The sequence below is a fragment of the Trematomus bernacchii genome, unplaced genomic scaffold, assembly GCF_902827165.1.
Source record: "Trematomus bernacchii unplaced genomic scaffold, fTreBer1.1, whole genome shotgun sequence".
Taxonomy (NCBI): Eukaryota; Metazoa; Chordata; class Actinopteri; order Perciformes; family Nototheniidae; genus Trematomus; species Trematomus bernacchii.
This window is the reverse complement of record NW_022987560.1, coordinates 1,493,152-1,516,296: the sequence shown is the minus strand read 5'-3', so window position 1 is coordinate 1,516,296 and position 23,145 is coordinate 1,493,152. Positions and strand designations below refer to the sequence as shown.

The following is a 23,145-nucleotide window of genomic DNA, read 5'->3' as shown; positions in this document are numbered from 1 at the left end:
AGCTAACGTTAGCTTACAGCTTATTGCAGTGTTGCCGCTCCACCCTCTCGTCTCCAACACGGGATAATTACACATAAACATGCAGCGGGGTGTCAGTGTTGTCGCCAAGTTTATTGTAAAGTTTCACAGCTTTCTTACAGCGGAATCCAGTTAGTTAATGTTCAGTTATAGTTATAGTTATGTTCTAGTTACAGCTAGCATAGCATAAACGGCTAACCGCTAACGTTTAGCTAACTTGCTAGTTAGCTCTGCTCTATATATTACAAGCTAACATGACTAGCTAATGTCACACTGTGAACTAAAATAGTTTTTGTATTACTACATCATACATGCTTGGTCCAAATCACTGCTAAAATTATAGTATGTATTTTTTTACATGTAACAAATACATGTAAAAAGGACTGTATCCTTGGATTTCACAGCATTTAACTATTATTTCACAATAAAATACTGCAATCGAAATCCTCTGTAATATCACAACAACATTGTAAACATTGCAAGGATTTCACAGCAGTAGTGAACTACTACACACTGTGAACTAAAATAGTTTTTGTATTACTACATCATACATGCTTGGTCCAAATCACTGCTAAAATTATAGTATGTATTTTTTTTTGCATTTTTATCACACTTGGCCTAAACTATTTTAGTTCATCATTTAAGAACGGGAGAATGAAAATAATGATTTGTGGTAATCAAAAACAAGGCATTTAATTAATACTTTGAATATTAATGAATAAAGGAATAGATTTGAAAATGTATAGTAAAGAAACACTCAGCCATGCATGAAATAACATAGCAAAATAATACGGATCATTTTTTACCCATGTTGTGAAGTGTAGTGATACAAACATGATTTTTATTCAAAAAGTAAGAAAGGAAAAATTAAAATTTGGTGTTGATCCAAAACAGGTTAATTGAGGAATACCTGGAATCCTGAATGATTAAAGTAATTTATTGCAAAGATATTTACAATTAAAACTAATTCGGGTCACTTTTGACGCATGTTGGTTGTATGTTGTGTAACAAAGGGTTAACATGACAGCTGTGATGTTCACTCTTTTGACAGAGCACCAGTGGACAGTAAAGACTATGGAAGAGAAGATGTGATGGCTGTGTGGAAAGCTGCTGACGCCAGCCTGTGTTCCTCATCAGTTTCTCCAGGCAGCACCCAGCTATTCTTCCATCTTGCAGATGAAAAGACTTTGATATGTGAGTAATAACTTGTGTCTAATATAATATTCAATGTGGTTTAGTAAAGTATTTAAAAATACCCCACATTGTACATGTACAGGACAATCAGACCTTTTTCAACAAAGATCATCACACTACGGTGGCCCGGAAGTGCAAGACACCACAGCATTTCAGAAAACACAACAGCATTTCAGAAAACACCGCAGCATTTCAGAAAACACAACAGCATTTCAGAAAACACAACAGCATTTCACAAAACGCAACAGCATTTCAGAAAACACAACAGCATTTCACAAAACGCCGCAGCATTTCAGAAAACACAACAGCATTTCAGAAAACACAACAGCATTTCACAAAACACCACAGCATTTCACATTGGACGGAAAGGGTATTCCTTTAGGGAGAACACTTCTTGTTTGTGATTGGACAGAGCCAGCCAGAGAAGCACTGCTGTGATTGGTTGTTTTTGCTGCCAGTCAAGAAATGACACTTCGTGATTGGTCAGCACCCGAGCGCAACATGTCCCAACACATCAGCCGTTAGCTATTTGCACACACTCAGAGCTTACAGCTCCTCATATCTGTTCAGAAACTGGACAAAAGTTAAACAAGTACAAACCACAGACTGTCTATGTCATGGCGAATACAGTCGCTGCTTTATTTATGTCTGTATGACGCTGTTGTGAGTGTGGACGGAGCAGCTACAGGTTAGTTTAGCCTGATCGATCCGCCCCCTCTCCAGCACGTCTTGTTTGAATGACAGGAGTAAACACTGACAGCTGCGGTGAAACTCGACAACAAAATGAACATATTGACCGTGATTTAATTGTAATACACGTTTCAAAGTGATGCCGAAGTAACTACATACTGATACCGGTTAGTAAAAACCATGAATTAATGCTTTGACAAGTCTGCAGACAAGACGGCAGGCGAAAAGCTTTTAAAATGCGTGTTTTCTGAATGGAATCGGATCCATCAGGCTAAACTAACCTGTAGCTGCTCCGTCCACACTCACAACAGCGTCATACAGACATAAATAAAGCAGCGACTGTATTCGCCATGACATATACAGTCTATGGTTTGTACTTGTTTAACTTTTGTCCCGTTTCTGAACAGATATGAGGAGCCACTGAGTGTGTGCTAACAGCTAACGGCTGATGTGTTGGGACATATAGCTGTTAGCACACACTCAGAGCTCACAGCTCCTCATATCTGTTCAGAAACTGGACAAAAGTTAAACATGTACAAACCACTGAGTGTCTATGTCATGGCGAATACAGTCGCTGCTTTATTTATGTCTGTATGACGCTGTTGTGAGTGTGGACGGAGCAGCTACAGGTTAGTTTAGCCTGATCGATCCGATTCCATTCAGAAAACACGCATTTTAAAAGCTTTTCGCCTGCCGTCTTGTCTGCAGACTTGTCAAAGCATTAATTCATGGTTTTTACTAACCGGTATCAGTATGTAGTTACTTCGGCATCACTTTGAAACGTGTATTACAATTAAATCATGGTCAATATGTTCATTTTGTTGTAGTTGGTATCTCCCATAGGATTTACATGGAGATACGCCCCGCCCCCTCTCCAGCGCGTCTTGTTTGAATGACAGGAACAAACACAGCTGACAGCCGCCGTGAAACTCGAGCGATTAGAGCGATGCGAATATTGGGTGGTCTACCATAATATTTACATGGAGATAAGCCTCTTAAAAACCATGAATTAATAAAGCATTAATTCATGGTTTTTTTGCATCGCTCTAATCGCTCGAGTTTCACCGCAGCTGTCAGTGTTTACTCCTGTCATTCAAACAAGACGTGCTGGAGAGGGGGCGGATCGATCAGGCTAAACTAACCTGTAGCTGCTCCGTCCACACTCACAACAGCGTCATACAGACATAAATAAAGCAGCGACTGTATTCGCCATGACATAGACAGTCTGTGGTTTGTACTTGTTTAACTTTTGTCCAGTTTCTGAACAGATACGAGGAGCTGTAAGCTCTGAGTGTGTGCTAACAGCTAACGGTTGATGTGTTGGGACATGTTGGCTGTCGGGTGCTGACCGATCACGAAGCGTCATTTCTTGACTGGCAGCAAAAACAACCAATCACAGCAGTGCTTCTCTGGCTGGCTCTGTCCAATCACAAACAAGAAGTGTTCTCCCTAAAGGAATACCCTTTCCGTCCAATGTGAAATGCTGTGGTGTTTTCTGAAATGCTGTTGTGTTTTCTGAAATGGTGTAGCGTTTTCTGAAATGCTGTTGCGTTTTCTGAAATGCTGTGGTGTTTTCTGAAATGCTGTTGTGTTTTCTGAAATGCTGTGGTGTTTTCTGAAATGCTGTTGTGTTTTCTGAAATGCTGTGGTGTTTTCTGAAATGCTGTGGTGTTTTCTGAAATGCTGTGGTGTCTTGCACTTCCGGGCCACCGTATCAGACAATTGTTTTGTCTTTTGAGGTACAGCCGCAGCAGAGAGTCTGAGTTTGAAGAAAACCCTACAATTGTATTCAGTGTTGTTTAATCAATCAATATTTACTGGTCTTGAATTTCCTCACTGGATTACAAAATGCTCGAATCTTATTGTACAGGGACATTATGCAGATTTCATCAACTGAAGATGAAAATATAGATTCAGCGATATGTACCATTTTAAGGAAATAGACTGTTAGCGGTATTGACCGAAGCTCCGCTGCTAATGAAAACTCAAGTGCTCAATTTGTTACTTTTGCTTTTTTATTAAGAATTGACCAAGCATATCTTCCTCTTCGAAATCCCAGTTGTACTTCGCTAACACGCAGTGCCTGCGAGAGTGCGTTTGATTGTTCCCACCCTTACCTCATTTATGGACTAGGTCATGTTAGACAAGCAATCCAGTGGTTAGTTTTAGGGTAAGGTTTTTTTTATTTATTCACTTTAAGAGAAAGGGATTTCAGAAACAAGTCTCACAAGTTTGCCTCAAGGTAACATTAACAAAAGCTAACTGTTGTTAGACTATGTTCCCCGCTTCTAAACTTATGAAATGAATGAGAAAAATATGAACAACTCTTCATAGAGCCACATCCACACAGCTTTAAAGTGGTAGGAAGCTGAAGCATTGCATTCGTGCCAGCGCCTAGTTGTAGTTTCTAAGGTATTAGAAAGTTGTTTTTTCTGGAAGGGGTTTAGCATTTGATCAATTCCCTTGGGATGCCATCAAGAACTGTTTTTACAATCAATAGTGTGTTTACGTTTCCAACCCTGCTTCAAAGGTCCATCATACAAGATGGGGGATCTATTGGCAGCTGCTGATAATAACATTCATCATTATGGTTTACTAATTGTTGTCTTTTTGTCCTCTAGGTTGCACTGCCACATCTACAGTAGCGCAGAATGGACAGAGGAAACATGATTGGGCCTCAAGTTTTTTGCAGCCAATATACATTCTACAAACTTGGGATAGGAGGGTGAGTGAACAAGTTATCCATTGGTTGGAACCTACCATTGTTAGACGTACTAAATCCTGCACACTGCTCCTTCAAATGGACAATGTGAACATATGTCGCCATTTTGTAATTTCTGTTATTTTCAGTTGAGAATGTTTCAAAGTAATCTTAAAAAATTAAACTTACTTTTTGTTTATACTGTTTATAAGTAGATGTTTAAATATTAAATGCTGTATTCATTAATGGTTGTATAATTCTACAAATATTTTTATATTTTAAGTTTTAACATTTTTATAGTAATTGTTCCCTACAGAACATTTTGTGCTGTCTTTTTATTGAACGTCTTTGATTGGAAAATGTTAGAAAAAAGCTGTAAAATAACAGTATTCTACCTGTAGAACTTTAGGTTCTGCATTTACTTTTGTGTTTGATCATAAAAATCTAATAAAAAAAATGTAAAAAACAGTTTTTCTCATCAGAACTTTATTTAAGGTATTTGAATGTAACATTTTAAGACAATGGATTTTGAAAAGAGAGGAAACATCTGTAACACTACAATGTTTTCCTGTAAAATCTTTAAGGACAATTCCTGTTTATTAATTGCTTTAGCACTTTATTTCAGTGAAAGTATTTTACTTTAATTTAAGGGTTTTTGTTTGGCAGTTTTCTTTTTTACAGTGTAGCCTATTTGATTTGACCCAACTGGACTCATGGGTGAGATGCTTTTTGTGCATTTTTGCTTGCTGTATGTGGATGACGTGATTAGTCATGTCATCCAATAGTATTTGACAGGAAACCATTGTATGAGCTTCCTCCAGGAAGGACCGGAGCTGGGGACTACAGTTATGCACGTCTATCATTGTAAATTGATAGTAAATTGCTGGCTACTCATCTGCATTACTTTCACAGTACACATTGTACATTCACAGTAAATTACTGGCAACTCCTGCATTGCTTTCACAATAGAAATGTAAAAGTACAGGCCCTTGTTGTAATGCATGTACAACAAAATGATGTAATTCCCCAGTAACATACTGTAATATCACAGTAATTCCTTAGTCATTGAAGCTGTGAAGTTACAGTATACAGTTTTAGCTATTTGTTTAACCTGTTAAGCCCTGAGCCTGTTTTTCAGACCTCAGGCTCGAAAATGACAAGTCCAGAACAAATGGCGGGGAGGCGTGTGGTGCAGGTGGTATTTTTTCTCAAAGCAATGATACACCTGTGAGTTGGATGTAGAAGTGTCTGAATCGATATATAGATGATTTTATTTTTAAGTAAATTCAGATTTAACATAGTAAAAAAATGTAAATTATAGTTTCCGTCAAAAAAAAAAATGACTTATAGTGAAAACCACCCTTGAATGATGGGGTAAAACTATAAAATATAATAAGTACCCTGTTTCAAGATTAATGCAAAACAAGTTAAATTTGACCTTTTTAGAGAGGTTTAGAAGAAGAAAAAAACACATCTGGGTGTATTTGCCGTATCTCTAGAGCCATTAGGTCAATTTTGGTGATTGAAACCTCTCTTTAACCGTTAGAGCCAATATAATTGAGGGGAAGTTCCTAAAATCCACCTAAACATTACCATTGAGGATTGAGAGGGATGCGCACGCAGTTTGCCCAAACCAAAAGCTATATTACGTTAATAACTACGGATCCATTGGAAATTAATCAGGCCTTTGTTTCGTTCTATAAAAGGCTTTATCTGATTATCCATTGAATTCGGTAAGTCAAAACACTTTCCTAGATGGGCTGTCTTTTCCCAATATTTCTGTAGAAACAAAACTTGCAATGAATAGGGAACTGAACTTTGAAGATATTTCCAATGCCATTCTTAACATGAAAGGTGGTAAGGCCTCAGGACCTGACGGGATCCCAATTTACATGTATACATTTTTCAATGCAAAATTGATAGCCCCATTGTTAAACATGTATGCATGGAATCATTCGAGCAGGGCAGCCTCCCCCCTTCGCTACAAAGTGCCTTAATAACTCTTATTTTAAAGCCAGGTAAATCATCATCCGAATGTGGCTCTAACAGACCAATTCCATTTTTGAACTCTGACGCAAAGATCATTGGCTATGGGACTGGAGAGGTTCCTGCCACAGATGATACGCACAGATCAAAACGGCTTTGTTAAAAATCCTCAGGGATTCCATAATGTAAGGAGGGTTACGTTTTGTGAAGGCCATTTTGTCACTCGATGCAGAAAAGGCGTTTCATAGAGTCGAATGGCCCTATCTGCTAGAAGTGCTTAAGCGCTTTGGTCTTGATGACTACTTTCTTAAATGGATTAAAATTATATATTTTGATTCGTCCGCAGTAGTATCCTCTATTATGTTTCTCAATGAACAGGAGGGAAGAAATCCAAAATTATCTTTCCCATTTGTAAATGCCATAGACGGTTTTGCTTATCTGGGTATTAAAATTACAGCAAAGATAGACATTCTCAGTGCATCTAATTACGAACCCTTGTTAGCTAAAGTGTCAGAAGATTCCACTAGGTGGACAACATTGCCTCTGTCCTTAGTGGAAATAATTAATATAATTAAGATGAGTATATTGCCAAAATGTTTATATATTTTTCAATCAATCCCACTCGCACCTCCTCCTCCATTTTTTTCTAAAATAAGAAAGCTACTTTCTAAATGTATTTGGAATAACAGGAAGCCGAGACTTGAGGCGGCAGTGGCTCAGTCTGTAGGGACTTGGTCATGGAGTTTTATATTGGCAAACTTAAACAACTTGTTGCAACAACCTCCTACGTCCACACTAGAGATACTGTCTATAAAAAACTGTAACAGCAAAGGACTGGTTACTCAATTTTATAACATAATGGTTGCAAACCATAAAGACAACTCAGAAAGTAAAAGACGTATTAAAGGATATTTCAGAGGATATTTCAGAGGATGATTGGGGTACAATTTGTTCAAAGGCACAAACACAAACTATTAATACACGTCTTAGATTAATACAATATAATTGGATAATGAGAACTTACATCACCCTTGTGATGTTTAACAAGTTTAACCCTAACATTCCTGATCTATGTTATAAATGCAAGATCCATCAAGGTATCATTGCTTGAGGGATTGTGTAGAGGTTAAAATATTTTGGACTTCGGTGACAAGATACATTTCCCAAATAACCTCGTTGCGAACCCCTTTAAGCCCTAAACTTTGTATTTTAAGCATTTATCCAGAAGACTGTTCACTATCGGTTAGGGAAAGAAAAATGGTTAACCTATGCCTTCTACAAGCCAGGCTCTCAATTGCTTTGTGTTGGAAAAATGTTGGTTGCCCCTCCCTGAGCCACAGGTTAAACAATTTAACTTTGAGTCTGGCTCTTGAGAAACTCACATATATACTAAGGAAGAAAGCTTCTGAATTTTACATCATTTGGGAATTATTTTTGGAATTTATAAAAAGTTGGGACATTGCAGAAGTGATGGAAGGTTAAAGTGAAATGACTAAACTACTACTACTACTGAGGACATTTTGAATTTGGTTAATCTATTTGGAGAATTGTAAGCTACTCTGCTCTGTTTGTGGATGTGCTTTTATTGTATTTTTGTTGAATTTGCTAATGTAATTATATTCTTGGTCTGTACTTTAAACTGATTGATGATTCTAGTATCTACACACTTTTTTATTTTTTTAGCATTATTTTTGCATTCTGTTCAGTTGTGTTTGCGTAATGTGATAAATGTTAGAACATTACTAAATAGTAACGTTCTAACCTTTATCTAAACATATTGTGCATTAATATTGTATTTTCTAAACAGGTTGTGATCTTTCATTTGGGGATAACAGTGTTAGGAATATATTGTGATGAAGTGCACACTGACCTGAGCTCCAGGGGTCTCTTTGTTCTCCTCCATGCTGCTCTCAGTGCTCCTTCTCCGGCTGTGTCTCTGAAATAATCAACACAACTACAGCTGACACAAAACAAGATAACTCAATACAACCGACAGACACAACAAAACAAATCTACATCTACCAATGTCAAAGGATGCGCCGGTGAAGATGGCCGCATCGTCTTTGTGCTCCTCTCCAACTTTGCCCTTTTCGTATTTTGTACATATTTATTTTACTTTTGCCGTTTTACTATTAACATGGTTCGCAACATGCTAGCCGACCGCACCTACTCTGCCATACAATATAGCAGAGAGGAACTTCTTCAATTGCGAAACTTCGTGGACAATAACCCTCCGACAGACAATGGAGATTCACCATGGCTACCTGTTGCTGTTCTACCTGAGAGACGCAAGAAGAAGACAAAGCGCGGGTGCCGGGCCGGGCTGCTGGTCAGACTGAGGAAACGAGAGAATCGACCCCCTCTTCTGAGTATTCTTCTGGCTAATGTTCAATCCATTGAAAATAAGCTAGATGAACTCAGAAGCCGGATTGCTTTTCAACGGGACATTAAGAACTGTAACGTGTTAATTCTCACTGAGACTTGGCTCAACCCCGCTATCCCGGACTCCGCCATTGTTCCTGATGGACTCTCTATTTTTCGTCAGGACCGGACTGCTAACTCGGGGAAAAGTAAGGGAGGTGGTGTGTGTGTAATGACTAATAACAACTGGTGCACAGATGTGAAGATTATTTCTTTGGACTGTTCCGCTCATCTAGAGCACCTCATGATCTCATGCCGGGCCTTTCATCTGCCGAGGGAATTCACATCTGTTGTGATAACAGCAGTGTATATCCCGCCGCAGTCGCTCGCCGACAACAACACGGCACTCGATCAGCTGTTTGGGATTATTGATAAAACCGAGACTTCACGGCCAGATGCGGCGTTCGTTGTGGCCGGAGATTTCAACACCGCCAACATGAAGAAGGTTTTGCCAAAATATGACCAACACATCAGCTGCCCGACGCGCGGGGGAAACATACTGGACCATGTTTATTCCCCTTTTCGAAATGGATATAAGGCTCTCCCTCGCCCTCCCTTCGGCAAATCAGACCACATCTCACTGCTGCTGCTGCCTGCGTACAAGCAGAAACTTAAAAGGGACAGACCGATAACAAGGACAGTACAACGATGGAGCGAGGAGTCAGATTCAGCACTGCAGGATTGCTTTGCATCTACGGATTGGAGTGTGTTTGAGGACAATAACATCAACACACACACGGACACTGTCATCTGCTACATTGGGAAATGCATCGATGACGTGGTACCGAAGGTTTGTGTACGAACATTCCCAAATCAAAAGCCCTGGATAGACTCCGATGTGCGCTGCAAGCTGAAAGCGCGCACTCTCGCGCACAGAGCTGGAGATTTGGAGGAGTACAGGAAATCTAGGTATGATCTCCGGAGAGGAATTCAAAATGCAAAGAGCCAGTACAAAGAGAAGGTGGAATCTGACTTCAAAGGCTGTAACACCAGGAATATGTGGGCGGGACTAAGAACAATGACAGACTACAAAGGAGCAGCGGGGGGTGCTGCGGGAGTGTCTGCGTGCGCATCTCTCCCAGATGAGCTGAACAGTTTTTTTGCACGCTTTGAGAGCAGCCGGCCTGTGGAGGTACAGAGGGACCAGGAGCCAGAGCCCTGCCCTTTTGTTTTAAACAGGGCAGATGTGTGTAAATCCTTTAAAAGGGTTAACCCACACAAGGCTCCTGGACCTGATGGCATCCCTGGCCGTGTTCTCAGGGTGTGTGCAGTTCAGCTGGCAGAGGTGTTCACAGACATCTTCAACAGGTCCCTGCTGCAGTCTGTAGTCCCCACATGCTTCAAACACTCCACTATCGTTCCTGTCCCCAAAAAGACAATCATCACCTGCCCCAACGACTACCGCCCAGTAGCACTCACCTCCATCATAATGAAGTGCTTTGAGCGGTTAGTCAAATTATTCATCACCTCCTCCCTCCCTGACTCTCTGGACCCCCTGCAGTTTGCCTACAGAGCAAACAGGTCCACAGACGACGCCATAGCCCTCACCATCCACACTGCCCTCTCACACCTGGACCCGAAGAACAGGAACACATATGTGAGAATGCTGTTCATTGACTACAGTTCAGCATTCAATACCATTGTGCCCTCCAAGCTGGCCATCAAGCTCAGAGATCTCGGGCTCAACAGCGCCCTCTGTGACTGGATCCTGAACTTCTTGACGGGCAGACCCCAGGCAGTGCGGGTGGGAAACATCACATCCTCCACCCTGATCCTCAACACCGGTGCCCCTCAAGGCTGCGTGCTCAGCCCTCTCCTCTACTGTTCACTCACGACTGTGTGGCCACACATAGCTCCAACACCATTGTGAAGTTTGCTGATGACACGACCGTCATCGGCCAGATCACAGACGATGACGAGACGGCGTACAGAGAGGAGGTCGAAAACCTGACATCTTGGTGCCAGGATAACAACCTCCATCTCAACATCAGCAAAACAAAGGAGTTGATTGTGGATTACAGATTTTCTTTCTGTTGCCGTCTGGCAGACGTTACCGCAGCATCCTGGCAAAGACAAGAAGATTCGGAGACAGTTGCTTCCCGGGCAGTGAGACTGTTAAACAATTGAACTGCTGAAACAACTTAAAAAACATTCATCTGCTACTCAGTAATATGTATCTAATATCTAATATATATCATTCCAATAACTTGTATATAGACTCGTACTGCACTATTCCACATGCTCACTTTTTTGTATAACTATTTTACTTTTTGTATTGCTCTCGCTATCTGTATTGTTATTATGTTGCATTGTTGGAGAAGCCTGTGACATAAGATTTTCAACAACATAATTACTCTGTAGCTATGTCAGTTTGACAATAAAGAACCGTGAACATCTAATTAGGGCAGCTTCAGGACCCACGATCCCTAACCCCCTCCTTTGATCCCCAGTTATACCAATTAAAACAATGCAAACGTAAAATCAAACATAGCCAGAATAAAACACTGATATCACAGCAGTGATGTTACCACATCAGCAGAGCACATGTCATATTTCAGCAGCAATCAACCACAGTAACCAATATGAAACTACAGGTTAACCTTAGCAGGGTTTCTATTTCCCTTAAACAATTTCAAGTCCAAATTACCAACTACTGTCAGCCTTTTCCAAGGAAGGGTGTTCTTACCTTACTCTAAGACAGTGGTTCTCAAACTTTTTCTGTCAGGCCCCCCCCTTTGGAGAAAAAAAAAAGTCGGGGCCCCCCCAGCACAAATAGTCAGGCTCAGTGGCGGCGCCAGAGATTTATTTTGGGGGTGCTATGGGGTAGCTTGACGTTTCATAGAGGGTGCTCAAACATTTAGGGTTTCCCATTAATGTACCAGGCGCTACTGTTGAATTTTCTACTGCAACAATCCCCACGCACACACACAGTGTGACAGTTACAATGAAGGCTCGAGGCATATAGGTGTAAGCAGGGGTAAAATGCTATTTCTATAGGTGGTATGTGGACCTCACATAGGGGGGTCCGGGGGCAAGCTCCCCCGGGAAGAATTATTTTTAAATATTGAAGTTAAAAGCATCAATCTGGTGCAATTTGAGAGCAAAATGAAGAGATCTATGGATACCTCTCTCAACACCCATATGAAACAGAACTGTGAACAGATGTACTTTTTCTTTATGGATATTTTACAAATCACTCCCCTTTGAAACTTTATTCTTGTTTTACTGTCATATAGTATTTCATAACTGTTTTTCATTTATTCTCTTATTTTTTTATAACTATAATGATCATATAAACGTGTACTTCGGAAATAATTGTTTACATTAATAGTGACCAAAACGTTTGAGACCCACTGAGATAACTTAGACTAAAGTTAACTATATAATCACTCGGAGAGTCCTTTAGTTCACTGAGCGTCTCAGTCTGACAGGAGAGGACTCTCCTCCACCTTGTTGTGGAAAATACTCCTTATATCTGTTAGCATGGCTCGCTCGCACCAGAAGCTAACAACAACGATCTCCGGTACCCTCTCGAAATGTACAAAGTACAAACCGGTTTTATTAGGTTTTTAACAAATATAGAGGATTTACAAGATCCAAAATATAACAAAAGTTTTACAAGGTCAAAGTACAAAAGCAACAGGTTCCCAAGTGAACCCCCTAGAGCCCTATAAGAGCCCAAGACCCAAAATCAAGCCTAAAAAAAGTCCCCCACAAGCTCCCCCGTTTCTCTTCACTCATCTTTTATAGTCTCTTCCCTCCTCCCTCTCTGCATCAGAGGCCTGTACGACGAAGCCGGTTCAACATAACCTGGATATGTTTGAGTTAGCCGGTTGGCCTAATCCAAAACATACGCGCTCTCGCTAAACGGTCCTACGACGCGGGTTATCAAGTGGATCGCTCAAGCCAGCCATGTCCTATCTAGTTAGGTGCACGTTCACATGAAAGGGGTGGTATTTGGAGCATTCGACCAATCACAAACATGGACAAGTGTACTGACAGCGCAGCGTCATACTTCCTGAATGAAAAGTCAACTATAATATTAGTCAAATATGAAGGCAGTTTTTCTGTATTTCCTTTCTCCTGTAATATGACTTGATCGCTTTAAACTCCGCACACTGAGCTCTGATTGGTCAGCAGGCGGTGCTTTCACTGAGTTGATCTCTTAGCCTGCAACCTAACCTGCTCCGGACCAGGCTAGCCGCTCAGCATAAGTTACCATGGAGATCTAGCCCGCTAAAAAGAGAACCAGCGTCGTAGGACCGGAAACCCAGAGTTTTCCCTGAAGTTAGCCCGCTAAGCGAAAATCCGGCTTCGTCGTACAGGCCTCAGGTGGTTTCCCCTTTTCTATCTTTGAGTGAGAAAGAGGTCACTTAGGTTCAATTCTTACTTAAAGGTGGGGTAGGTAATTTTGGAGAAACCAGCTCGAGTGCGCTAGAATTTGAAAATACACAGCCGGAAAAAATCTGCCACTTCCTTACAGAGCGCTTCCTCCAACACACACGAACGCGCGCATGACCAATGAGGGCACGAGATAAGTTTGTGCACAGATGGAAGGCTGACAGGCAGGTAGGCCATCCAGTTATTTTAGCCGGATTTGATTGGTCGTGCTTTTTACAGTACTACGGCTTCCACAGATGACTTTTTTTTTATGGATTTTTTGTCAAAGCACTTCAGATATTCATTGCTATCGGGATGTTAAGAGCATTCCATGGAATATAACAAAAAGTGTATCTCGAGCCGGTTTCTCAAACTTACCTACCCCACCTTTCACGCATTGAGGCTACTACAGTGGACAGCTTTTCAAAAGGTGTTTTCTTGTATATGCATGTGTTTTGATGCCATAGTTGCACCATCAGCCACTACATAGGACCCTATTGCATCATCCCATACACTGCCACTCAGTGGAAAGTCAGTGAAAGTGCTTGATAAATGTCTCTAAACCAAGATGAACGACAGAAAGCCAGATGGACCAAGTCACCTGCCGATATCCTGCCAATCCTTTCATGAAAAGCGCTCCCTGCAGGTATAAAACATTTGGTGACATCAAGTAACAACTAAGAAATCATATAATTCATAAATTGTCAAAGTATTGATTTTATGTTTGCAGGAAATCATGATTATTCGCCTGTCCACTAAAGTGGATGTCATGCATCACTGGCTATATTTCAACTAAAATTCATACTGTTACTGCTACTGTTCTTGAAAATACTTCATTTGCAATATCTTTTTGGGCCTTAAATCAATATATAAATATATATACTTAAGTTATTATAATGTAATTTTAAGTTTGCAAATCTTTATTTATCATTTTTTCCAAATGTACAAGTTTTCAGTTTAGAATTTAACGCATACTGTCCACCTGAGTGGACATATAAAATATTGTTTTTCTAAATTTGAAAAAACTAGATAAAAATAAACTAAAGTTAAAATCTTGTTTTTCATGCCCCAAGAGCAATAAGAACACTTGGTTAAAAAATATCCTGAGTGAGGCTTTCATAATTCATGCATGAAAGGGTTTTAATCTTAGTTAAAATCAAACAAATGAAGACTATAGTAATGATATGCAATTTTAAGAAGAGCGAATATGAACATTTTTATGAAAGCAAAACACATTTCAATGTCATGTTTAGAATTAAGATTTATTTTAACTTAAATTTAAAATTTGCACATTTAATTTATTAACAGAAACAAACTTAACAAAACTGTCTCTATTGTCTCTAAGATGTGTTGCTCCTGGATGTTGGACCTAAAATCATCAAGTCTGTACACAGTTCGCTCTCATCCTGTGTGCATTGTTCTCCTCAATCGTTGTAACCGTTGTCAAGGTGTCAAAAACCACAACGCCTTCCTAGAATTGTGATTGGAACTTTCATGCTTTACTTGCCCCTTCTAAAATGCATAATGTGCATAGGTCAAGAGTTCAGGATGTTCTGTCTAGTTTCACATGTCTGGTAAGACATTATTGATACATACATCCTTTCCATCAAACCAAATTATAGCCAATTTAGCATTTCCCCTATATACAAATAGTGGCGGCGCAGCGCCGCTACTGAAATATGCGCGTCACTGCTAGATAATACAATTATTTTTGTATTAAAATAATAATAAGTGGCGACCCTTTTTCAGTTTTGATTGATTGTTATGTGGATTTGTAGTATTTGTGTTACTGTATGTTCAATACAAATAATTTTTGCTAAATCTTGAGACAGTGCCACTGTATGTACTAGGCAGGGCCGATTTTTGGCATAGGCGGTCGCCTAGGGCGCCAGATCTGGGGGGGCGCTGCGCTGGTAGCTCTGGGAGGGGGAAAAACATTTTTGACCGTTGCCGCTCTTCCTAATTTTCGGCCTTGATGTAACAACATTCATAATTAAGTAAATGTAACACCCTTTTCACCCCGGTTACACTTTTAATTTGCCCTGTACGATGGGCGCTGTAAGTGATGAAAGTGGGGGATGTTGGCTTATCAGGCGCCCGCAGCTCACAGCCAAAGTGCGAGTGTGGGAGCGAGAGAGCGAGGGAGAGAGAGAGGGAGGGCGCACCGGTACCGGCGCTGTTGTTATTAGAATCTGGTGCTAGCTGCGCTAACGGATATAAGAAGTAGATGTTTCTACAACCAGGGTGGAGGAGAGCTCTCCTGTCAGACTGAGAGGCTCAGTGAGGTAAAGGACTCTCTGAGTGTTTAATTTTAGTCCAAGTCATCTCAGTGGGTCTCAAACGTTTTGACCACAAATTATGTAAACACATATTTCCAAGGCACTCCTTTATAATTATTAGGATAAATAAAAATAGGTTTGAAATCATTCCAATGTATACTATACAGGGTTCTTACACCTTTTCCAAAGTCAAATTCAAGCACTTTTCAAGCATTTTCAAGGTGCATTTTCAAGCTTTTCAAGCATCTTACAGCTGTTGTAAATTACATATTTATATACACATACTTATACTCAAATGATTATTTCCCTACCTCACATTAAATCAGATGTTCTTTATGCTATAAACAACCAAATGTGTGTTTCATAATAGCATTCTACATGAGGATGAAAAATTAAAAATGTTAGAAAAGAAAACTAAGTTTAATATTTCAAAATGTGTGACCTATCTGTACGTAGACTGGGCATCCCATATAACCTGGCTGAGCCAATATAAAACAATCAGCCAAATAACTTTTCAATATATTATTGATTACTATTTTTGAGGTACTTTTAGGTTGGCAGTAAACACAAGTCAGAGGTAAATGGTGTACTTTGACTCCACTACATGTATTTAATACCTTTAGTTACTTCACAGATGTGGATGAATGATGTGAAATATAATCAAGTCTTAAATCAGACTTTAGTTCCACCTGGAGTAAATTCACAAGCTACTCTGTAGTATACAAAGTCATTCAAACTAGCTGCAACTTTACCAGCTCCGATAACACTTTCATGATCAATCATTATAAAACATATCATATACAATTATTAGGGATGCTCCGATCGCCAATTTTGGAGCCGATCGCCGGAATCAGTATCGGCCGATACCGATATCGCTCTCTTTTCCTCTCTCCCCCTCTCTCCTGACAGCCCGTCAGTATCTCCTGCAGCTCACTGATCCAGTAATGAGCGACCCGACAGTGAAGAATAAATATATTTATAACTAGTTTAGCTTGTTCCAGAGGTAGATCAAATAGCTAAGTGTGTTAGGTCTAACTCTTAATGTGTGTTCTGCTCCGCTCACCGGTCCGTCACAGCGGGTGGAGCTGCAGGATTTCTGCTTCACACACAGGTTGCATACCGCTATTTTATTGTCATTTTCGGACACTTAAAATACTGCCAGACTAGTGAAGCCATTTTGGCGAGCTTGTTTTGCCGCGCACAGAGAAAAGTGTCATGTATTTTACATGCAACGATAGCCTAATCTAAAATGCTCTACGGCGTACCTTTCGTGTGGTGTGTGGCTCGTCAGCGCAGACTCTCGCATCGTTATTGTTGCACACTTTGCAGGAGGCTACTCTTGGGCTTCGCTTGACCCTCGTCTTAGCCATGGCTTGTATTTGTCTTCTGCTAGCCAACGCTCGTTGAAACGGCAACCTCCTGGCATACTGTCATCTATCACTCTCATCAGAATGCCCAGGTCACACACGTAACAAAAACACTTGCCGGTCACGCGCATTGCGCGGGAAGGCCGGAGCGGAGCCGTTTTATGTAAAAGCGAAGCAATTAAGCGCGCTCCGACTTCTTTATTTTCTTTTAATCTAAAAAGCGAGGTAAAGCATTTACAATTTCAAGCACTTTATCCCAAATTCAAGCACCATTCCCAAAATTCAAGCACTTTTCAAACCTTGAAAACACCTCGTACAATTTCAAGGATTTCCAGCACCCGTACGCACCCTGACTATAGGACAGTAAACCAAAAATATCGTTTAAAACTGGAGATATTAAAAAATATGCAGAAATAAATAAATGTTAAAGGGGACCTATCATGCAAAATGCACTTTTGTACGTCTTTTATACATGAATGTGTCCCCGGTGTTCCAGGGAACTTACCAAGTGTCAGAAAACACAACCCGTAGACAGCAAACAGCACATAGAGCGAAATGAGGCATGGCTAAAATGCATGATCGGTTTGGTATTTTGAAAACAGAAACGTATAAATATTAGGGCTGTCAGTCGATTAAAATATTTAATCGTGATTAATCGCATGATTGTCCATAGTTAATCGCGATTAATCGCAAATTAATCGCACATTTTTTATCTGTTCTAAATGTACCTTAGAGGGATATCTTTCAAGTTTTTAATACTCTTATCAACATATATGAGTGGACAAATATGCTTTATATGTTTGTTTATTATCATTTGAACAATGACAAATATTCTCATGAATATTAAACACAACAACCTGAACATTACAAATATTCGCCTCAATTCAACCTGGAACCTCTCTCATACAATAATACTGTGTGTGTGTGTGTGTGTGTGTGTGTGTGTGTGTGTGTGTGTGTGTGTGTGTGTGTGTGTGTGTGTGTGGAGACACTGTGATGGATCGTTGGAGCTATGTGCAGCTCAAGGCATATATGCTCGAATGGGAGCTGCCTGGACGCTGCAATCATGTTGCGCGTACTATCCGTGCCGAGTGTGCTGACTTTTCGTACAATGTCCCACTGTCTGGCTACCTGCATAAAGTCAAGTGCTCGGCGCAGTTGTCGGCGAAATGTCATTGAAACAGCTCCTTATATCCGTTAGCGCAGCTAGCTAGCACCAGATGCTAACAACAACACGTAAGGTGTGCCTCGCTCGCGCGAGTCGCGCCACACATACACACTCCCTCCCGGTCCTCCCGATGGCCAGTCCGGGCTTGCCAGTGAGCGTGGAAGTGTGGTCTGCCACAAGCGGGCAGCAGGAGCGGGGCTGTCAGCATCAGCTTGTCGATGGTATTTTACACTCGATGCGCTCTGAAACTACGGAGCGGCAGAGGACAAAAAATACACATGCGTTAATCGCGTTAAAATAATTAGTGGCGTTAATTTTTTTTTTTGCGTTAACGCGTTATTAACGCGTTAACTTGACAGCCCTAATAAATATACCTTATATAGGTATGGCCCTACAATATATCATTTAAATATAGCATGATTGGTCCACTTTAAGGTAAAATAAGATATGAATGAACAATAAAAAAAAAAAAGTTACATTTATTTGTTATTGGCCATGGTAGGTTATTGGTTATGTTCATATACTTATTTGATTATTAAAATGTAAACCAATCTTTTTCATATGGGTATTTTAGAGTTGTACCCCCTAGATCAGGTCTCTAGTAATTGTGTGCTCAAAGTGCACCAGATTGAAGCATTTTACTTTAAAATGTTCAACAAAATCTTTCCGGGGGGGCAGACCCCCGGACCCCCTGGCGGATGTGATGTCCACCCCCCAATTCAAACATGTTCATACAATACTGAATACATTTGAAGCCATTTTGAGGTATATTACCTATGTCAATAAGTTTCTGTTTTTGTAGTGTATTTGTCTTTTGTAGAGATTTTTCATTTATTCTTTATATATAAAATCTCGCCTAGGGCAGCAAATTGGCTAGAACCGGCCCTGGTACTAGGCCTCAAGAGCCTTTCTTGTGATGGCAGACACATAGAAACAAATTGGCCGGGCGCACTTCGCACGCGCACACACAAAATTCCATGCGCTCTGTGCTCACATTATGCTGGGCCCGTGCTGCTATGACTCCATCCTAGGGGAAACACTGCAATGGTAAGCTTAATAGAGGTAGGTGAGGTAAAAGTGAGGTCTGTCACGGCCACTTGAACAGCAGGTCTGTCAACACTATTTCCATGTAATGCTACTTTGTACTTTTACTCCACTACAATTCAGAGGTGAATGGTGTACTCCACTACATGTATTGAATACCTTTAGTTACTTTAGAGATTTGGATCAATGATGTGAAATATAAATCAACTCTTACATCAGACTTTAGTTCCACCTGGAGTAAATTCACAAGCTACCCTGCAGTATACAAAGTCATTAAAACTAGACACACACGGATGGATGTTACCTCTCTCTCTCCTCTTCGTCCTGGTTCTTCAGCCTTTCATCTCCTTGATAAAACACTGCCGTTAAACACGCTAATTTCCCTTTAATGCCTTTACTTATGTTTACCGATCAGCAACGTGGTATAAAAAGCTGCGAACAAAGAACGGGAGGCAACAAAAAAACGGTTTAACGGATAAATCACCCTCCAAGGATAAACTAAGTCTTTGTATGTGTTTTAAAAGTCTCTTTAACACATTACATTCGGTATAAAATCTGTGTCAACGTCTGTTAGCAACGTCTAGCTTCTGAGGACCGGAAGCTAGAAACGGACCGCCGCAATGCATCATGGGAGTTTAGTTTTTCTTTAAAAAATAAATTCACTGCCTCCCTGTGGTGAAAAACGGTATTAAAATAAATATGAATTACAACAATAACAATAATATATATTATAATAATAATAATAATAATAATAATAATAATAATAATAATAATAATAATAATAATAATAATAATAATATATAAATATGGGACTGGTATGGCGGATTTTAAACGTTGGAAAAATGTTTTTGTTTGTGATCATACATTTGTTTTCCATTATATAGGTTTTGATATAATGATTGATCATTAAAGTGTTCTCAAAGCTGGTAAAGGTGCAGCTAGTTTGAATGACTTTGTATACTGTAGGGTAGCTTGTGAATTTACTCCAGGTGGAACTGAAGTCTGATTGATTATATTTATGAAAGTAGAAGTACTCAGGTCTCGTCCCTTAGTTAAAGTAGAAGTACTCAGATATTGTACTTGAGTAAAAGTAGAAGTACTCAGATATTGTACTTCAGTAAAAGTAGAAGTACTCAGATCTTGTACTTGAGTAAAAGTAGAAGTACTCAGATCTTGTACTTGAGTAAAAGTAGAAGTGCTCAGATATTGTACTTCAGTAAACATAGAAGTACTCAGATCTTGTACTTGAGTAAAAGTAGAAGTACTCAGATATTGTACTTCAGTAAAAGTAGAAGTACTCGGATCTTGTACTTGAGTAAAAGTAGAAGTACTCAGATCTTGTACTTCAGTAAAAGTAGAAGTACTCAGATCTTGTACTTCAGTAAAAGTAGAAGTACCAGAGTGTAGGAATACTCTGTTACAGTAAAAGTCCTGCATTAAAAATGTTTCTCTTGTAAAAGTAGAAAAGTATTATCATCAAAATATAGTTAAAGTATCAAAAGTAAAAGTAGTCATTGTACTGATTGGTCCATTTCAGAATAATATATATGATATGTTTTAGAATGATTGATCATGAAAGTGTTCTCAAAGCTGGTAAAGGTGCAGCTAGTTTGAATGACTTTGTATACTGCAGAGTAGCACACAAAAGTTTTACCTCCGCCCGACGTCACGCCAAATCTGCCCCGAACCGCTGAGATAAACTCGTCTGACTGATGAAGACCACCACTCTCTCTGAGCGAGAACAAAGAGGAGGAGAGAATATCTTTGTATGCAAATCAACCTTCACCTTCACCGACACTGGGAAAAACACGCCGACATCAAAGGCAGCGGCTGACAGGACTGCAGGAGAAGCAGCAGCTAAATGCTCGTTAGCTTGAATCCTGCAGGGAACCCCACCTCAACACCTACACAGACACATAAATAACATATAGGAATCACAATGATATCAATTTACTCTGTGAGGTATCATCATCGAGAAATATGTGTTTATGTTATGTAGTGTCTCTACTTTAAAGAGTCCTCTCCTGCTGATGTTCAGGTGTATATCAGTATGTAGTGTCTCTACTTTAAAGAGTCCTCTCCTGCTGATGTTCAGGTGTATATCAGTATGTAGTGTCTCTACTTTAAAGAGTCCTCTCCTGCTGATGTTCAGGTGTATATCAGTATGTAGTGTCTCTACTTTAAAGAGTCCTCTCCTGCTGATGTTCAGGTGTATATCAGTATGTAGTGTCTCTACTTTAAAGAGTCCTCTCCTGCTGATGTTCAGGTGTATATCAGTATGTAGTGTCTCTACTTTAAAGAGTCCTCTCCTGCTGATGTTCAGGTGTATATCAGTATGTAGTGTCTCTACTTTAAAGAGTCCTCTCCTGCTGATGTTCAGGTGTATATCAGTATGTAGTGTCTCTACTTTAAAGAGTCCTCTCCTGCTGATGTTCAGGTGTATATCAGTATGTAGTGTCTCTACTTTAAAGAGTCCTCTCCTGCTGATGTTCAGGTGTATATCAGTATGTAGTGTCTCTACTTTAAAGAGTCCTCTCCTGCTGATGTTCAGGTGTATATCAGTATGTAGTGTCTCTACTTTAAAGAGTCCTCTCCTGCTGATGTTCAGGTGTATATCAGTATGTAGTGTCTCTACTTTAAAGAGTCCTCTCCTGCTAATGTTCAGGTGTATATCAGTATGTAGTGTCTCTACTTTAAAGAGTCCTCTCCTGCTGCTGTTCAGGTGTATATCAGTATGTAGTGTCTCTACTTTAAAGAGTCCTCTCCTGCTGATGTTCAGGTGTATATCAGTATGTAGTGTCTCTACTTTAAAGAGTCCTCTCCTGCTGATGTTCAGGTGTATATCAGTATGTAGTGTCTCTACTTTAAAGAGTCCTCTCCTGCTGATGTTCAGGTGTATATCAGTATGTAGTGTCTCTACTTTAAAGAGTCCTCTCCTGCTGATGTTCAGGTGTATATCAGTATGTAGTGTCTCTACTTTAAAGAGTCCTCTCCTGCTAATGTTCAGGTGTATATCAGTATGTAGTGTCTCTACTTTAAAGAGTCCTCTCCTGCTGATGTTCAGGTGTATATCAGTATGTAGTGTCTCTACTTTAAAGAGTCCTCTCCTGCTGATGTTCAGGTGTATATCAGTATGTAGTGTCTCTACTTTAAAGAGTCCTCTCCTGCTGATGTTCAGGTCAGGTGTATAATAATACTGATTCTTAAATCATGAGCTGCAGCCCTGCTCTATTCAGATCTGATTTAGCTCTGTTTGATAGGAAGCAGTTGCACAAATGAACACTCACACACACACACACACACACAGGATTGTATTGCCGCTAACAGTGTGCAGTCTGCAGAGAGTGGAGGTTACATAACAGCTGTTCAAAGATGCTTAAAAGAAACTCCAGAGAGGAAGCAGAAACTCTGATACTGAAATCAGACGGGAGCTAGCAGATAATGAGAGATCACAAATACAAAGTCTAATAAATAAATAATTATACTGCATCTCTTTTTAAAATGCAAATAGCTCAGTGTTTAATGATCAAACTAACTTCAGTGTTTTAAATAGGATGTAATGTGAAAAACCATCAAACTAACTTCAAGTAAAAAATAATTCAATAATGATAAAAAAAAAAAAAAATGTACTTCACTTTTCTGGGATATATATTAATTATAATTAGAAATGAATGTGACTTCCTCAAATTACACATTTCTAGGGTGTCGTATGTTTGCAGGACAAAACAAAGCAGCAGAGGTGGGACCAAGTCATTGTTTTGCAAGTCCGAGTCAAGTCTCAAGTCTTTGCGCTCAAGTCCGAGTCAAGTCTCAAGTCTTTGCGCTCAAGTCCAAGTCAAGTCTCAAGTCAGGATGGGCAAGTTCAAGTCAAGTCCAAGTCCTAAACTTTGACAAAAC

General features: G+C 39.9%; 2 protein-coding genes across 3 annotated transcripts in view; one reads left to right on the top strand and one right to left on the bottom strand.

Annotated features, from left to right (window-relative positions):
* The window catches only part of LOC117477332 (zinc finger protein 208-like), a 416,861-nt gene that overhangs the window by 340,940 nt on the left and 52,776 nt on the right, over window positions 1-23,145 (top strand).
* The window catches only part of LOC117477349 (zinc finger protein 239-like), a 120,615-nt gene that overhangs the window by 63,841 nt on the left and 33,629 nt on the right, over window positions 1-23,145 (bottom strand). The window contains exon 2 of one of the 2 annotated variants that reach the window (XM_034124044.1): window positions 19,553-19,680. Coding sequence is in view for 1 of the 2 variants with exons in the window: in XM_034124042.1 (XP_033979933.1) it covers window positions 8,460-8,492 (33 nt within the window). In the remaining variant the exon portion in view is untranslated. Of the gene's footprint in view, window positions 1-8,459; window positions 8,497-19,552; window positions 19,681-23,145 lie in introns of those variants that run through there. The other variant, XM_034124042.1, reaches the window with a different exon arrangement.